The 19,252-nt window shown below is 38.8% G+C and overlaps 1 protein-coding gene across 1 annotated transcript in view; it reads right to left on the bottom strand.

Moving 5' to 3' along the window:
- The window catches only part of LOC114657729 (hydrocephalus-inducing protein homolog), a 215,476-nt gene that overhangs the window by 28,177 nt on the left and 168,047 nt on the right, over positions 1-19,252 (bottom strand). Inside the window, exons 15-18 of the mRNA XM_028809609.1 lie at positions 14,016-14,116; positions 12,272-12,407; positions 5,443-5,607; positions 3,326-3,478 (exon numbers count right to left, since the gene is read on the bottom strand). Of these exons, the coding sequence (XP_028665442.1) occupies positions 3,326-3,478; positions 5,443-5,607; positions 12,272-12,407; positions 14,016-14,116 (555 nt within the window). The remainder of the gene's footprint in view (positions 1-3,325; positions 3,479-5,442; positions 5,608-12,271; positions 12,408-14,015; positions 14,117-19,252) is intronic.

Raw genomic sequence — 19,252 nt, 5'->3', positions numbered from 1 at the left:
TCTTTAATAGTATTGCCTGATCTTAATTGTTTTTCTTTTCTTGTAAGTTTTTCTTTGTCATCATGTAAAGCACTTTGAGCTACATTGTTTTATGAAAATGTGATATATAAATAAATGTTGTTGTTGTAGCAAGTATAAGAGTTTGCTCAAAAGACACTCCCTGGAAAACTGTAGTCATTCATTGAATTCAACTAAAGGTTTTTGCTTCCTGCCTTTCCTTATTTCTTGTTTTTGTTTCTCTGGTCCACCAAAAAACAAGAGTTAACAAAGTCTTTCTATCCAAAAAGTCTATTGCCCAATTAAACTGCCTTTATTCTCAACGTGGAAACAAAACTTACAAGAGCATGTAGTGCAATTCAAATAAACTGTCATTTTTCAACTAACTCACCCCATTTGACACTGCAGAAGGGCCAAGTCAAAGCCTTTTCTAATATCCCATAAAGTGAAATGTCTTAGCAACTTAATGTAAACTCAGATATTAAATACAAGCATATTAAATCATTATGTGAATTACACATTCAGAATTCATTGTTTTCTATTATTTTGTGGTTGTTATTCTTGTGTTCTTTAAACTCACTGCATTTTTGCAAAAATCTATGCATGTCTCAGAAAATTTAGAATGCTATGAATGGTTAGTGGAGAATTAGAATTTAGCATTTTGTTAAACAGTGCCTTTACTTCATTGCCATAATAATTTCAGTTGTATTTAATTTGATTTGGTGAATACAAATTAAACATACAACATACATCAGAATTCATTATTCCCCAATAGCCCCAAGCAAGCACATTTACAAGAAACAGACTTAGTCATATTCAATAAATTAGCGAGGAATGTGCTTGGTGATGAAATTTTAAATAAAGTGAAAGTCTTGGCCGACAAAAACCGGTGCACCGAATAGGTCAGGCTACCAGCCTTTCACTCCATTTGCATCTCAATGTCTCAGCTGAAGCCATAATGTTTGAAGAAAAATATTTTAGAGAACCAATTTGGAGTAAATGCAGCCCTTTTAAACATATTATTTCCTTTCTGAATTTGCTCTCAACTTCAAATAATACAAGAAATCATATTCAGCTCACTATCTGATCCAATTTGCCAGGCTTTGAGAATGAGAAGTTTAAAAAACAGGCCGTTTAAAGAATCTGTAACACCACCAACAAAATCATTTCTCAACGATAAAACAGCAGACTAGAGATGCAAACCAGGGAAAAAAAAATAATGAAATCTGTCGAGAAACAATGCTGACACAGGCAAAAAAATGTGCAAATGGACAAATTTGTTTGTAATGTGCACAATAAACTAAAGCAAAGCCATAGTGCCACTTGAGTATTTAAGCTATGGGATGTTAATCATTTTTCCCTATGACTGCATCTCAATTGACTAAAATGTAAAAAGGCCTTTGTTATTCATATACACACTTCCTAACGATTTCTAAGGTCAGACTAGTGGATGTTAGTAAATATGAGGAGAACTTGAGGAGTTTACTGAACATATGCTCCTTTACCTCATGCAACTGTGCCAGGAGTCACAAAGAGACAAAATATTAAGAGACAGGCTACAAAAAGACAAAAATGAGAGTGGAGCAAATTCAGAAAGTCTGGGCGTCTAAAATAAACAGTGATTCAAGAAGACGAGGTGGAGTACTAATTGCGCACAAAAGAGGTCAGCAATCCCATAAGAATAGACATTAGATAACAATATTTGAAAATGACAAATGTTCCGACACATGGACCTTGATTTTGCTGAGTATAACTGCTGCCAGTACTTCTCTATCAAACGCAGAGAACCTTCTGCTAGTACTACATGAAATACTTGTTGCTTATGCTTGAATTCCTCCCTGACTACTGGAGCTCACTAATGTGATGGATTTTGGCCTCCATGACAGATACTAACCACCTTTGGGACACAGCTCCTTACAATGTTTACTACTTCTGGACTACTGAACACAATTCTTAGGCTGTTTAGATTCCATGTTTGAATGGGGAACCAATATTCAGGAAAAGATCCCCAAAGGTGAAATCTGAACTCATTCCAAACATAGACATACACCAGTTCTTCCTGGGAATATTCTGAACTTTTTTTTGGAAGTTCTAAGTCTGTCCAACAGACCCGCCATCCATCTAAGCCAGCTTACCATCAAGTGGTGGTCAGTTGACAGCTCAGTGTTTCCTTTTACCCATTTCTTCAAAATACGTATATATACCCTCAGATCAGGGGACACAACTATAAAGTTGATCAATTTCATCTGACAAGAGACTCTGGTACTTTTGTGCAATATACTGTTAAAATGTGGTATTTATTATATATCATGACTAGCATAGGAATAATGCACTGCTCAGATTCTTATCTATTAGACCATTCATCTCAATCTTGCCTCTTCAAGCAGCTCCTTCATTTCCCAAATGAACCCTTGAGGTCTCCCAATAGGACTACAGTGGTACCTTTCTAAGTAAAAAACCTGCTATGTCCAAAATGGTCAAATATTAAGCACAAACAACAATTGAGTCTTTCTTCTCTGCAGCACAGAGTTGTTCCTGTTTTTGAGTTCATATTCACAGCACTCACCCAGTAGATTATAAAAATCACCACACCCATCCGGAGGTTCTCCTGTGAGAACACCCCAAAGCAAGGAAGAAACTGATAAATATGGATCAAGAGCCATCGATTAGTATCACATTGCACTGGATGTTCACCTATCACATTGACAATGCTGAGCCCACACAGAGTTTCCACAGTGTCTCAGCAAAGAGCCCAATGGGGTTACACAGATCAAAATGCCAAAAGGTGCTTGTCACAGACACATGGCTGAAGCGGTCAATTAAAATATATTACTGACTGTGGATATGTTGATGTGTTGTTTTTTTAAGTTGTTAATCTTGTTTGCCTTACAACTAATTGATCTAACAATGCAGTCTGAAGTTGTGTCTCTTATATTAGTTACACAGAGGCTTGCCAGTATATGTTGTCTGCACTCAAGCGTGAACTGTGGTCCAATGACTGGCTGCACATTCACATTTGATGCTTACTTACTTTATAAACATGACATACAAATTGTTGTTCCTTTTTGTTAGCAATCAGACTTACAGGATATACATCACGTTGTTTAGAAATGCAGCCTACTGTGTCTTTCTGAAGATTTGGGAAGTAGATAAATTTTAAAAACTTCATGAATCCATAAGTAATGTAGAAAATTATGTACAACGTTATCACGAGTTAATTTGTCAATAAATAGTTGTCCGTCTAATAATTACTAATTGAAAATAAGTTAAACACATCAATATTATTTATTTTATAAAAAATGAATGGTTAATAATTAAAAATACTTACCATTTTTGCTCGGTAATTTGCTGCAATTGGGGACTGATTTGAAAGTTTTAGTGTTCTGGACACATCCTTCAGCACTGGAATATTCCCAAAATCCACCTCCATGGAACTGACATGCACTACAGGGCCTTCTCCGATGCAAGCCAACTGTACCTTCTAAAAATGTAAGAAATTAGGGTAGCATGTAGACAAATATATAGATTTCAGAAGAAGCCAAATGAGTTAAGGATTGAAAAAGAGCAGAAGCAGCAGCTGAGATAGGAATAGGTCCTACATTGTTCCTGTTCCAAAGAAGGCAGGCACATCTTCACCAATCCAATTAACAACAGAGCAGTCTCACATCATGAATACCTTTGAGAGGCTGGTCGTGGACTATATGAGTTCTCTTGTGATAGACCACGTGGACCCACTGCCTATCGGGCAAAAATTAGAGTGGAGGATGGAATTCTCCATCTGCTCCACAAGGAATATTCTCACCTGGACAAAGCTGGCAGCACTGTGTGGATTATGTTTTCTGATTTCTCCTGTGCCATCAATACCATCAAGCCATCCCTGCTAAGTGGTAAACTCAGAGATATGCTGGTAGATGAGCCTATGGTGTCCTGTATAGTGGACAATCTGTCGGGCAGAATGAATTGTCTGCAACTTGACATCAGCAAAACCAGGGAACTGGTTATTGACTTTTACTTGCACCACAGAGCCTCTATACACAGTCACTATTCAAGGAGTGGATGTGGCCCACTCCTGCAGGTACTTGGGGGTCAACATCAATGACAGGTTGGACTGGTCTCAACACAGAGGAACTACTTACGAAAGGGCACAGCAGGCTCTTTCTTCTTAGGAGACTGTGTTTCTTTAATGTGGTTCGTAACATCCTTCACATCTTTTATAACTCTGTGATGGTCAATGTGATTTTCTACACTGCGGTGTGCTGGGCTGGTAACATCACTTCAAGAGATGCCCACAAAATCAACAAGCTAATTAAAAGACCAAGTTCAGTTACATGATTGAGGTAGTAGCGAAGCAGAGAATTAAAACTAAACTGAGTGTCATTATGAGCAATGCTGCACATCCTCTCTGTGACACTCTAACACTGAGTACTTTCAGCCAATGAATTATTCAGCAGAAGTGTGTCAAGAAGCAAAGCTAGTACTCCTTTATACCAACAGCAATACATCTGCATAATACCTCACTGTGACTGTGACAGCCGTGTCAGAAGTTTTCTTTCTCTTTAAATTTTCTTTCTTTTTAGTCATTCTGGTGTGTGTTCAGATTGTATTGTGTGTTTGTATTTATATATATTTATCTATCTATTTAAGTATTTATTTACTCAAAGAGCTTCTGTAAAAAGCCAAATTTCCCCCTGGGGACAAACAAAGTCAATCTGTCTGTCTGTCTGACTTATGAAATTTTGAACAAATTAAACAGGCATAAAAAATGTGACAAGAAAAGGGAAAAATGGAGGTCTAGAAAACAGACATTAAAGAACAAGGGGCATCAAGAGGAAAAAAGCTAAAATAAGGAGATGATGGAGTCTGAAATAAGACAATATATGCATTTGTGGCGAATTACTTCATTCAAAAAGGAAGATGAAACATATTTTTAAAGTTTATTCAAAACAATGTTATACTATAAGTGGAAAACCAATTAAAAAATAATTAATTTATGATCATATTTTAGCTGAATATTGGATATAATTAATAATTATTTCAGTGAATAATAGTCTCCTTTGATTTCAGTACCACATAGCAGTTTTTAATTGTATATTAGGTCATTTAGACCTTTTTGCTTTTTTATTATTAATAATTTATTTTTACTTTGGAAATAATAATTTGTCTAAAACAAAAAATCCTAATGTAAAGTGAATGTAAAAACAATTCCTGATGCTCCAAGTTTTTGGCATTTAAGTGCTGGTGATCACCTACCTACCTAACTATGTAAGCTATCATAACCTAAAATCTAAAAGTACACTTGCTCATAAATAGTTTCTAGGTGGAAATAAAAAATAATCTAAACAAAACGTTATTTTTTCATTATATATATTTTTAGTTAACATTAGGCACTAGTATGTTATTGCACTAAAAGTACAAACAATGCATAAAGAACATATATTATCTTACAAGTGGTAAATCTTCACTGCCAAAAATAGCAATGTTTGCCACAATGTCCAGTTTGCCCACGGTCTTGACCAGTAGAACCAGTGGAATATTCAATGTAGAGTTGGGGCGGACTATACCCCGGGATTCTGAGCTTGAGTACAGCACGGGGGGATGTTCATCATATTCCTACAAGAAAAATGAAAAGCATAAGAACCAACTTGAAAGGTTTCTGGGATCAATACAGTACAGTAACGATAATTTTCATACATTATCCCTAAGTATAGAAATCTTTTAAACGTAGACCTCCTATAATGGTTTAAAAAATTGCACATTTCTCGTAGGAAAAGATTCTGAACATTGTAGATATTAACAAATGTATTCATTCAACATCTAGACAATTCTTTTAAAGGTACATAAATAGAGGGCAGCTGAATGTTTTTTAATAGCAATAACTAGAAGAAATATTTAACATACTTATAAAAATTAAAGAAACTAGCCAACCCGCGGCGTAACATACGCCGCATAATTATGTATTGATGGGTGAACACTTGCTGAACGACACAGTTGTCCAAATGGGGTGGGTTTGTGGATACCAGTGTGAGTGAATGAAAAGATGGAACTCTGGAGAGAGCAACATACAATTGTCCGTGACTGAAAGCAGGATCGTCTGTGATGATGGATGCCACGGTGGTGAAAGTTACTTCGTCGGTAGGGATAAGTTTCAGCACTTGTTCATTAAGGTGTAGCGAGTCTTCGTTGTTGACGCTTAATATAGCTTGCGTACTGAGTTGTTCTGGAGTCACAGTTGAGAAACACTTTTTTAATGTCTTTTAAGCACAGGGAAAAAAATTAACATGTGAAACATCCGTAATGTAATAAGCCACCAAGAAAAGTAACATTGCAACAATGTACGCTACGATCCGATCGCTGTAAACAGAAGTGAAAACAAAATCGAGGCCGGTGCATTCTTTAACTGCCTTGTAGCGCAATGGTAGTGCTGCTGTTTTGCAGTAAGGAGACTGTGGAAGATTTTGGGTTCGCTTCCCGGTTTCTCCCTGTGTGGATAGCGCTTTGAATACTGATAACACTGGTATATCAATGTAATGAAGTATTATTATTCTTATGTGTCCAGTGCTCTGTCTCTCGCGCGCCTGTATGCGTGTGTGTGTCACTCGCTCTCTCTCGCTCGCTTCACGTGTTCCTGCAGGCATACCAGTAAGTGAATGAAAAGATGGAACTCTGGAGAGAGCATCATACAACTGTCCGTGACTGAAAACTGGTTTTGGCAGATACATGCACATCTTTTTGAAAGTTTGCCCTGTGCCTTATAAATTGTCATCGCAAAGGCAAATCTAACAGGAAATTGTCTTCGTGTTAAAGTAAAAGGCAAATTATCCGCGACAAACAAACTGTTATAAACGCTGCATACCAAGCCGTGGCGTAGTATATGCCGCATAGTCACGGCGCATAATCACACCGCTTTTTTAATGTTTTTTAAGCAGAGGGAAGCTCTCTCTGTCTCAGCAGCAGCCTCCCCAGCCCCCCCCCCCCCCCTCTCTCTCTCTCAGCAGCACGCGAGCCCCCTCCCCCTCTGTCTCTCAGTAACATTGCAGCAGTTGTATAAACACTTTTTTTTTAAATGAGTTTTAAGCACAGGAGGAACATTTGAACAAATCCGAACTTTATTTAAAAGCCAACCAAGATAGTAACATTGCAGGAGTTCACCATTTTTAATCAGGCAACTGACAGTTGTAGGGCCTACATCGGTGAAGCAGGTGAGACGCTAATGAAAAAGAGGCACAGGGCTTATTGGTTTTTAAAGACTGCTTCCTTCATTGTGTTTTAACCTCAGTTTTAAAGGATTGCGCTGCTCTCTCTGTAGCGCTGCCTGTGTGTGCCTCTGTCTCTCTCTGGCGCTGCCTCGTGGCTCTGAGGTGCATGTGGATCGTAGCAGGGAGGAACTCGACTAACGTGGTGATTGGTGAGTTTTTGCGTCCGGGTTGGTGGTCGTGGCTCTAGCCAACTCACGGCGTATCTTACGCCGCATAATTATGTATTGATGGGTGAACACTTTCTGAACGACACAGTTGTCCAAACAGAAGTGAAAGTAAAATCGAGCGTGGTGCGTTCTTTAACTGCATTCTCTGTCTTGTAGCGCAGTGGTAGTGTTGCTGCTTTACAGTAAGGAGACTGTGGAAGATTTTGGGTTCGTTTGGGCTGCATTTGCAGTGTTACCGCCTGTGCATATTAAATCTTGAAATCCTTCGAGTAACAAATTAACTAACTAACACCCACCCACACACACACAGCTTGTGTGAAAAAATGCGCCTGTACTTTCATCATTTTGTTGCAGCCTATCAAAGACTTGCTGTCCCCAACTCAACGTGGCTCAGAGGTCCATGTGTAGCGTACAACAGATGAACATAAATGACGCCGTTTTTTCCGAGGCGTCGCGTCCCAGTTAGTGGGCGTAGATCTGCGAGTTATCGTCGTATCCAATGGTCATAGAGTTGGTGGCCGTGGCTCCTTCCTACTTGTCGGCGGCTTAGTGAATCCACGCCCCTTCCTGCGTGCTTTCATGGGTGTCTTGTTTTGGTGTGCGTGCTTTCATGGGTGTCTTCCCCTTCTGGCGTCGAATGTGAATTGTGAATTATATATATAGATAGTTTTAAAAAGTTCTGCTATAAAAAAATCAGAGGCAAACCTTGTCTAAGAAAGGTTTGCTTTGTCAAGTACAGTATGGATTGAAGACAAAATTGGAGGTCTCATTTCTGTCTTTCAAATGAATCTCACTTACTTTGTAGTGTGTAGTGCTCAGGTTGATGGCAGTAAGGTCAGTTGTCTAGAGAATGGATCTGTACCAGGGATGTACTGGTTGAGTAGGAACTGACCAAGGCAGAGAGCAAGTGTGGTGCTGAATAGAAAGCATTTCATTGTCAGGGATTATCTTGCAGTGCCAGATGTATAAATGTACGTCTGGAGACAATCTTGAGTAAATATGGCTAAAAAATTGGTGAAAACAATTAGACAGTTCACCCAACTTTAAAGTTCTAAATTCAATTCAATGCCTCATGATGGCGGAGCTCAAATCAAAAGCGGGGATTTAAAAAGAAAAGATGTAAGGTGCTCTTGATAGTATGGCCAATCCAAAAGAAAGACACTGGTTTGAAACGGATTAACCTTCTATAGCTCAAAGGTCTCCTAAAGAGACACCAGTTAAAAGTTTAAATGTGTGTCCGGTGTGTAGAGGACTCATTATATATATTGAAAATAAATATAACTATAAGGAAAACTCATTCTGTTAAACAAGATAGTGCTTTGGCATTTGAAGACACTACTGCCACCTGCTGTATGCACTCTACATTGCTCCGACTTAAGAACATGCAGTTGGTGTCAATGTAAGGCTCAAGGAGTTGTTAGTTACTTTTATGAAATAATTAACTGTAAGACATGTTCAAACTAAATGGTATGTTGTCACACCCAGTGAAAAGGAATGAAAAGAAGTTCAAAGTCGATAACAAACAACCACAGTCAATGTGACAAACAACTCTGATATCATTCCAGCAGAACCATAGATGAAGCTGCACAAGATCCACTATCTGACTGCATATTTAAAGGAATAACTAAAAGAGTTACTACAACAGTGTAAGTAAATTCCAAATATGCCATAACAGAATATAGGTGCTGTGTATATACAAACCACAATGCTTCACTAAACACTATTTTTTGCCGTTATACCATAATGTCATACACTAGTCAAAATGACAACAAGATATTGCATCAGCCAGAAGACTAAAGCACTTCTCAAACACATGAGGGCATTAAGTAAGTGCCTGCAGTGTAACTGCAACAGAACATCACTTACAGATGACTTGGAGTCACATAGTTGAAAGCATCCTGTCTGCTCCTCACTTTCTATGGAGCGTTCGCTGCCTTGGGTCTTTATATCCAGCGGTGTGGGATATTTAAACCAGAATGGTACAAGGATCCAAAAGTTCAAGGGTTCTGGCACCATGACTGTGAAGTGCAGCCTGCATTAGGAGGACTATCACATGGATGACGGAAGCTGGATGGATTAGCCAAGGTGTTGCGTGCAGAGGAATGAATGAGGAGGTTGGAATTGGAAGCCCTGCTGATTCATGTGGGATAAAAGTGTTTGTGAAGAAGTGGAGACAAGTTGGCAGGTACACAGCTAAAAAAATACTTGGTGTTCATCTTGTGCATGTGTGCAGGCAGTCAAGGCGTAGATGACTTACGACTTTTCTTGTGTTTAGTAGCGCATTTGCTGTTTTAGATGGCATTCCTCATGGCCCCTAACATTGGGGAGGTTTGCATAGGTGTGATAGGATTTAGCTATTTTCTTGTTCTGTGCTCTCATGTCAAAAAAGAAATACACCCATCCTTCTGAGGGCTCAACCCTGTACATCCTGCATGGTCTCTCTATGTTCCTGTCCCTGTCTCCATCCTCACCTTGCTTGTTACGATAAATTAATCATTAAACTTTACTGGGCGGCACGGTGGCACAGTGGTAGCGCTGCTGCCTCGCAGTTAGGAGACCCGGGTTCGCTTCCCGGGTCCTCCCTGCGTGGAGTTTGCATGTTCTCCCCGTGTCTGCGTGGGTTTCTTCCGGGCGCTCCGGTTTCCTCCCACAGTCCAAAGACATGCTGGTTAGGTGGATTGGCAATTCTAAATTGGCCCTAGTGTGTGTGTGGTTGTGTTTGTGTGTGTCCTGCGGTGGGTTGGCACCCTGCCCGGGATTGGTTCCTGCCTTGTGCCCCGTGTTGGCTGGGATTGGCTCCAGCAGACCCCCGTGACCCTGTGTTTGGATTCAGCGGGTTGGAAAATGGATGGATTAAACTTGACTTAACTTATGTTACTGGGCTCTTGAATTGATAACAGCAATTTTACCTTTCTATTTTCTCTGTGTTAAGTCCACGGGCAGATCTACCATCAGGGGCCTCCCTTTTGAAATGACTAAGTGTCCATGCACCAAAATCCCCAAAGGGGATCTTCCGAATCACCTCAATCGATGAAAGGAGTGAATGTCCAAAGGGGACAAACCAATAACACAATCGAATGTCTGTGCAATGAAATCAATCAATGACACGATCGAATGTCCATATGGCAAAAGCAAGGGTGGGACTTACCATGCTGAGTGTCCACGTGCTGCATTGCTAAAAGTATGATCAGCTTTCTGTTAAGGAGCTCAATTCTTTATGTCACCCAGGGCCTGTGGGGTCTTAATCTGGGCTTGGCAAAGTCTATTATTCAGTTTCTTTTTCTCTCTCCCCATCTTTCCATAGTCATTTTAAGTATTTTTCTAATACATGGGGAGAACTGAGACACTACAGTCTCGGCTATTTAAAGTGCACAGAGTGGAGGAAATTGGGGGCAGCTTTTGGGAAGAAACCCAATGGACACAGTCTTTTCAGCAGCAGATTTTGCTGCTATTCACTACAATATTTTTAGAAAGTTGTTTGTGAATCGCAAAGCCCCATAAGACTAGTCAGGAGATCTAAGGATGGGGTAGTGGGGTATGGAGTAAGAGAGAGAGGTTGGTAGCATGCACTGATACAGCGTGTTGCTGCACCCACCACACAACGAACCACCCAGACTGGGACCCGAGTGCAGCCATGCAATGGGTGACACCTCAGCACCACACTGCAGCAGTGTAAGTTCTTTTTTTTTATGGTGGCTGGAGTGCCCCCCAAGTTTCCCCGGCAAGCTGGAAGACCTGCTTGCAGGGCCGGATGCAGATTAACATCATACCCAAGACAAAGTAATTGCAGGTTAAGGCCTTGCTTAACAGAGTGGAGCAGCCTTCCGATTGCCAGCACAGATCCCTAGCCTCAGAGCCACCACTCGGCCCAGATGGAGTAAATGATTGAGAAAACCTCAGCTATCCTCGTGTGGATGTAGGAGTAGGATAAGTAATCTTATGTGGAGGGAAAATAAAAAATAAATTCCATTTCAAAAAAAAAACATTGACATAACACACCAATTAGGGCAGAGACAGATGTACTAGAACCAGGCTTTGTTACATTTAACATGTAAACTATATGAGGTAGTCAGAGTGCAATGATTTAACAGCTCTCTTAACACATACTGTATAATCTCAGACTAAAACGTATCAGTTTGAAAGATTTTTGTTTACTCAGAACAGAAATAGCAAAAGTGACATAATTAGTAAATCTCCTATATGATGACAATAATCAGCCATCACGCCATTTGAATTTAAAAGCATTTTATTGTGTTCACACAGCATGTAATCATAATGTAATATAACTGAAATATGTTGTGACAGATCAAGACAAAAATCAAATTAAAAACTTACAAACAATAAACACAAAACATTACTATGGCAGCCTCTTCACTCTGACACAAATTAACAGGCTCTGTCTTTAACACTTAGATTGCTGAATAAAGTCATACATGGAAGTATTTCATAATGAGGTAAAAAAACAAACATATCTTATTGTATGTTGGATGGACAGTCTACATGATTTAGAGGTATTGACAGTTGTCTTTGGATGTGCAGCTTATCCAAAAGTTTATATAATTTAGGCACGTCAGACAGCTCTATTCTTTATGTACTATATTTTGTAAAATCAGTATATTAACATTGTAATAAAATGACTGTCTTCATTAATGAAGTACCTACTGTAAACCATTAATAACACACTATAAGACAAGGCCATATTCAACAAGACTAACCTCTTTCAAGGTTCATGTTGACTTATATATGCTCTAGTGATTTTCATAAAGTGACACTTGTCTATAGTAATGTTGTTCTGCTTGTATTCCTTGACACACTCCTACCTCATAAACTTGTTTTCACATAAGGACTAACCTGAGCAAGCAGACCACAACATGCTGGCAAACGGCTGTCATTAGCCACCTTAATGGTGTGGTGGTATGGGTAATCAAGAAAGCATCGGCCGAACTCCAAAACTGGGCTCACCAGGCGCAGGGGAGGGATAACACACCTAGGAAAGAAGAATATCGGATTGTCCAGTAATTGGTGGTTTGTTATACTTTTCAGATATGCCGATGACAGCCACTATAAGTGAAATTTCCACAGATAAAACAAATAATTTGATTGTTCACTTAAATAATATTCATTATACATAAAATAAAGCAGCAAATGTAAAAAATGCAGTTCAGCAAGCTACAGTTAAAGCAATGATACTGAAGAATAATAAAATAATGTGAGGTCATATTTTTTACAATTTCAACATTTCTATACATAATTATTACATGAATAATTTAAAATTAAAGGAATACTCCACCCAAAAATGATGTAACAGCGTATTCATTGACTAGTACTGCTCTTTACATGATATCAACAAGAAGCGGGTGATAGATGTGTAAGATTCAATTTTAAAGAAAAGTGAAGGAAAACATTATCAGGAAGAGAACACGCCGACCCGTGCAGCTTTACAGAGGTACTTCAGTTGTGGAAGGTAACAAGAACACCCAAGAAGTGAGAGAGAGAGCAAACTGGGCGTTTATGTGATTGAAGGGGTGGGCTTCTGGTTTCTTTCTTTTCTTAGGGTACAGTAAAGGCTGGGGAAAATAAATGCAGCACTTTATGAGAGCCAGTGTTCTTTTGTGGTATTGTTTGATCCCAGATGTATCACACTTACAAGACATATATATTCTGGTGTGATAGAAAGTGGCAGATTATTACTAAAGTTTGCAAGTTTCAGCCCTAATCTTGGATTCCTAAGAAGGTGATGATGTCAAGTGCTGTGCATTCCCAGCATCTCCTGGGTAGGATTACCATTGAAACATGTACCCACTGCAAATTTTTAATTTACTAAATACACTTTGAATGTGACAACAAAACGTCACCACTTTTTTCTAAATACTGTAAGTATGAACCCCAAATTAAAGCCACACTGATCCTTCAAAACATAACAATATGAAAGACACCACTTGTATCCAAATTCACTAAGGGGTTCCCTGTGTAGGAATCTAAACAGCATGGCCAATGCCGAACAGTGTTTCTTTACAAGCCCTTAAAATGAATCTAATAATAAAGCAAATAATCTGCTCAAGGAGAAAACTACAAAATGACAACTTCTGGGAAAAATGAATATTTAAAAAGTACAAATACATTGACAAATGTGAGCTTTTACCATCTCCCCACATAATTGTAATTGATAGCCTAAACAATAATGTAAATGTTATTTTATAAATATACTGTATTTAAAATCATTCAAACACGATTAAAACCTACCCAGGTGCTGCACCCTAATGGTACTCTTGACCCCTGAATAAATTCTCAAATAATTCTGTTTGCAAATTTTCAAGGGAGAAGATTAAAATTAGCTATGACCAATTATGCAGATTTTTCAGTTTTATGGATTTTTGTTTTGTACCTGAAATTATGGAGGAGACATTCTGCCCTGTCATTATCATCATATACTAACTTGGATGAATGTGTGTTAATCAACAGAGAAAGCCATAGGAGGAGTGAGCGGCAATATACTGGAGTTACAGTTTTATAATACCTCTCCTTGAGATGAAACAGAAATATACAATAGAAATGCATAAATTCTTTTATTATATTTTTTATAAATTCTTTTTACCTGGCAAGAATGGGAAGAGCCAGAACTTCCTCCCCAACACCTTCAATATCTACCACTAATGCCACCTCATACTGTTTAACAGTGTTGGAACAAAGAGTCACCTAAAGAGAAAGACACAAAAAATCAGAACCAAACATCTTAAGGTCAGCTTTAGAAGTCCATTCCTCTCTTTCTAATTGAATTATTTCTGTTACAGAGTCGACATCGGGATTTCATTGAGAGACCAGTCCATAACAAGGCCCACCTGATATAAGGTAGTGGGCACATTGTATTCTGTCAAAACTGGGTTCAAATCAGAAACAAGCCTTTTACACATGCATGTCTCACAGATCAAACTCATGCATACACACACTCACACAAAGAGCATAGGAACACAAGTTATTCTGATGCCTTTGGAAATGTGGGAGGAAAACCAGGGTAACAGGAGATCAGCCCCTGCCAACACAGGTAGAAGATGTAAACATCATACACTCGACAGCCGGTCGTGGGATTTAAAGATAGGAAACCGGATGTGAAAGGCTGCAGTGCTAATCACGGCATCACTGCACTGACAACTGACAGGGGGTCAAGTTAGATGTACCAATTAGCCCTTCTTGCACATCTTTGGGATATAAAAAGAAATCAGAGGACCTGAAGAAAATCCCCATGAGCACTGGGGGAACGTAAACTCCATACAGGCAGTGATTATACCATTGAACACATTTCCTGGAGTATCTGGGCAATAGTGCTATCCATGGTGCAACCCTATTTTAATAGAAAATATCTGAACATTATCTGTGCTGTATGTGGTACTCTCTACAGTGACGTTTTCCTGACATTTACTTAGTCTGTGTCATGGCATCACAGACTGATAATTATTATATAATAAATGTATGTGACTAAGCAATAACAATACCAGAGATGGTGAGGAGACAGGATATTCACATTTTCGGGTTTTCTCTTCAAGAACTCATACTTTGTTCCTTTTCTGAGACTAGATGACTATGCTATACAAAAACTATTATTACCTGTATTTCATGATGTCCATGTGAGCAGAGGCATTTAGCACATTTGTACTCATGGGGCTCTAAAGTACAATTAGAATAATAGAAATAGTGTCCAAAGCACAGGTTAAGAATGCAGGGTATTGTGGTATATAATCGGACCATCCAAATCACTGCAGTAGCAAGCAGGTGCCAGTCTATTACAGGGCACGCTCATGTCCACTTTTAAATTAGCATGATTACGCTAGAATTAATATAATTAAAGTGGATTGTGTCATTGGTGAATAAAGTGCATTGCCAAGGTAGAAACTCCACTCTCTCTGATGTGCATTGTTGGAGAATTCAATTAGTGATTGACAAGAAATATGAAGGAATTTTTTTCTGTTTCACTAAACGTCTGTTTGCAACGGTTGGCAGCTTTATTAATTTGATTTTATGAATTAAATGTAAAACATACTTGTTATAAATGATGTTAAATGGTTTGTGTGCACATAATAAATGGAATAGTTGGTGTACGTACTGTTACACATCACTGCATAAACCCATTTCCTTTCAACATTTTCTAATTACTTTAATTTTCCTCTGCAAAAGAGCCAACTGTCTACAATTTCAGCTTCCTCATCTTTCACAAAGTAACATTTACTGGTAAAAAGACAAATGATGTCTTATTCTTAATATTAGCCAATCCCTCTCCCCCAGTGCTTTTACATTTAATCCTCCTTAAAGGAAAAATGCACATCATTTAAATACATTACAATGGAAAAGGAAAATTTTGCATTGTAAAGGCAGCTGTCATTGTGCTCTGCTGCAGGGCAGGATTTTGTGGCTTCAGCCTTACATTTGAAATTTATGCAGAAGAAAAAATATCGCAATGAATGAATATTTAAAAGTTAAATCTTCTTGCGTTATGGGAATATTACAATAAGGGTGACACTGTGGTGCAGTGCTTATTATTGCTACCTCCCAGTTCTGGGTTTGAATTTCTCCCCAGTTCTATTGAACTTGCACCATCTTCCGTTGACTTCATGGGAAAACATTCACACCCCAGTTTACTCCTAGACCACAAGAACTTGCACCTTAACCTGCATGATGGACTTTTTTGTGTGTCCTACAAAGAACAGTGCTGGTTCCTGATTGTTCCCCAGGAAGTCTATGTCCGGCAAAAAGCACACATCAGTTATCTTGACAAAAAAAACTTTCTGTTTTAAGTAACTTCAATGAACTGGCATCCACCTTGGACTGCTTCCTACCTTTGTCTTGATGTTAACAGGATAGGCTATAACTCCCACAACACATATTCAGGGTTATGAAAGGGATGGATGGGTGAACAATACAAAGAATAATTTTATTGCTTATAAGCAAAAATAAAGGTCACCTCTCGTCACTAGTTATATTGTATCTTTTACACAGTAAGGGATTAAAAAACTCAAGCTCATTGATGTTGAAAGCAGTCTCTCTTGTGGATACGGACAATGTTTGTTTTAAATACAAGAAAGTTTCAAATAATGCACTTGTTTTTTATTCCTTTAGTGCTGAAATACACAAAGTGTGGGTCAAAGAGCTTGTAATGGATCAACGCACCATAATTTACCTTTCAAATGCTGAAATTGAATTATTTTGAGAGTGAAGGCTCACTGAGATGCTGTCATTACACAGAATTCAAGATCTGCTATTGCTGCGGAGGTGCCTCTGAGAGTGCCAGCGATAACAGTGGATTACTGCATTGTGCTAGCGATTTTTCATGCTGAGCTAAGAAGTAATGAGTGACAGTGCGGCCTTATTGATGGCAGTCAAGAGGAGCACTGAAGGTTGCTCTTGAGAGTGACAGAAATGACAGGATTATATTTAGAGTATTATTTAGAAATGCAGCTGTGGATGTCCTCAAATTTCAAAAGAAAAGACCCACCATATACTCCGTTATTCACGTAATGATCCATACCTCTTCTGGCACATGTCTAAACAATGATAATGCTTTGTTTCATACGCATTAATTGAGGTAATACCTATTTGTACAATAATGCTTGCCATACATTAAATAAGTATAGAGAGAGAGAGGTTAGAAGCACACAATGATACAGCGCATTGCTGCACCCACTGCACGACAAACCAACTCAGGATCCCCAGATTAAGACCTGAGTGCAGCCACGCGACGGGTGACACCTCAGCACCACACTATTCAGATGGAATGGGACAGTGTGAGGTTTTTTATGGTGGCTGGAGTGCCAATTCCGCCACCAACCCCTAGGTTTTCCCTGAAGGTTGGAGGGCCTGCATGCAGGGCTGGATGCAGATTAACGTCATACCCAGGACGGAGCAATTGGAGGTTAAGGGCCTTGCTCAAGGGCCCAAAAGACTAAAGGCTAATGAATACATCTTTAATGAAAGCACTATTATTCAAGCTTAAGCACATACACTGATGGTTATTAAATCTCTGCTGTCATTTTTTCATGTGGCACTGATGTACGGTGCTATTGAGTCACAGCTCCAGGTTTGGGTGTTTAAGCCCATACCCAGTCACTGTCTCTTGATGCATCTACCTGGATTTGTGCTCAGGTACTCAGGAAACACATCCCAAAAATAAGCAGTCTAGGATGACTAGGATGAATGACTTTAAATGGTACCAGTGTAGGTGCACTTACTGTTTATCTCATTTTGACAGATTGCTTCATTTACTCAGGAATAAGTTCATTAAAAATCCTAACAGATTGAAATTATCACTATGTCTAGCCAATATCAAATATACTCAATGACATTTCTGTATTAAAGGGCAGAGGTTACCTACCAGATGTTTAGCAAAATAAGTGAAAAGCTCCCCTCAGTAATTTTGCTTATTGAAATGTTTATAACAACCCCCCAACTCTGTCTTCTAAAGCATTTTTTTACATTTTATTTCTATCATATCCTAAATGTAATTATCTAGAACAGGGGTGTCGAACTCCAGGCCTGGAGGGCCGCAGTGGCTGCATGTTTTCATGCTAACCGTTTTCCTAATCATTAACCAGTTTTCATTGCTAATTAACTCATTTTCCCATCATTTTAATAGCTCTGTTTTTAAGGATTCAGTCCTCTGAATTTATTCCTTTCTTCATTAAATGAGAGCCAAACAGAAATGAGATGTGAAACAAGCCGACAGATGACCAACTAAATTGGGATTTCAAACTCCAACCAAAATCACTCCAACCAGTCTCTTAATGAAAAGCTGATTCTTGCTGTTAATTAAACTCGTTATTTAATTCCACAGCTTGTTGCTGCTCTCATTCTGCCATGGCAGACATTTCTAAAACTGTTGATTTTCTGTTTTTTCTAAGAACATCGTCAAAATGTTTTGGTGACCTGAGAGATCAACCTTACTGGACACAGGTGAGCTGGTCATGTGGCGGCTTGTTTTGCGTCTCATTGTTATTTGGCTGCTAATTAAGGAAAAAGAGACAACTAAGGGGTCTGAGTCAAGTTAATTAAAACTAAGGCAAAAGAAGTTAATTAGCAACAAAAACAAATGAAGAAGAAGGATAGAATGAAAACCTACAGCCACTGCAGCCCTCCAGGACCGGAGTTCGACACTTGTGATCTAAAAGAATGCTGCTCCTCATAGTATGGTTTCCACCCAGGTAGCTCTATGTCCCTATTCTCTGTTTACTCTTGGGTATTAAGGCTACAGCCGCTTATTTCTGACATTTTATTGATGACTGCCTTTATTTATTTATTTATTTTATTTTATTTTTTTTGCTATTCTGGTTCTATCTTTCTCAAGTCAGGGCTATGCAGAGGTATGAAAAGTCCAGTACCATTTTCTGCCTTAAAGACAGCCACAATAATACAAACATAAACAGATAAAGAAAAGAAAAGAAAGCAAATCAACAACAGGAATGCATCAAGCACATGACATCAGAATGGATGATATCTTGATTTTCACCCACCATTGAGGAGGACCTCATGCTTGTGCTAAATTTGAAAAAGCCGCCAAGGAAGCATCAAACATGCTCTTTCCATGCTGTCAAAAGGGAGATGACAGCATGATGCTCTTGATTCTGTTGTGACTTAAGAGACCCAAAGCACTTCCAAAATGTCCACAACAATCAAACCCAACTAGTAACAAGGGCAAACACGGAACTTTATAAAAAATAAAAATGTTATATTTTTACACAAATAGTGAAGTTCCATAAAGCACAAAAGGTATTTGACTAATGAATAAGGCAATCCCAAGCAAACACAGTCCCAAAATTTACAAATCCAAAGCGAGGTCAAAATGTAGGG

The sequence above is a fragment of the Erpetoichthys calabaricus genome, chromosome 9 (genome assembly GCF_900747795.2).
Source record: "Erpetoichthys calabaricus chromosome 9, fErpCal1.3, whole genome shotgun sequence".
In the NCBI taxonomy this organism is placed as follows: Eukaryota; Metazoa; Chordata; class Cladistia; order Polypteriformes; family Polypteridae; genus Erpetoichthys; species Erpetoichthys calabaricus.
This window is presented reverse-complemented; position numbering and strand designations above follow the sequence as displayed.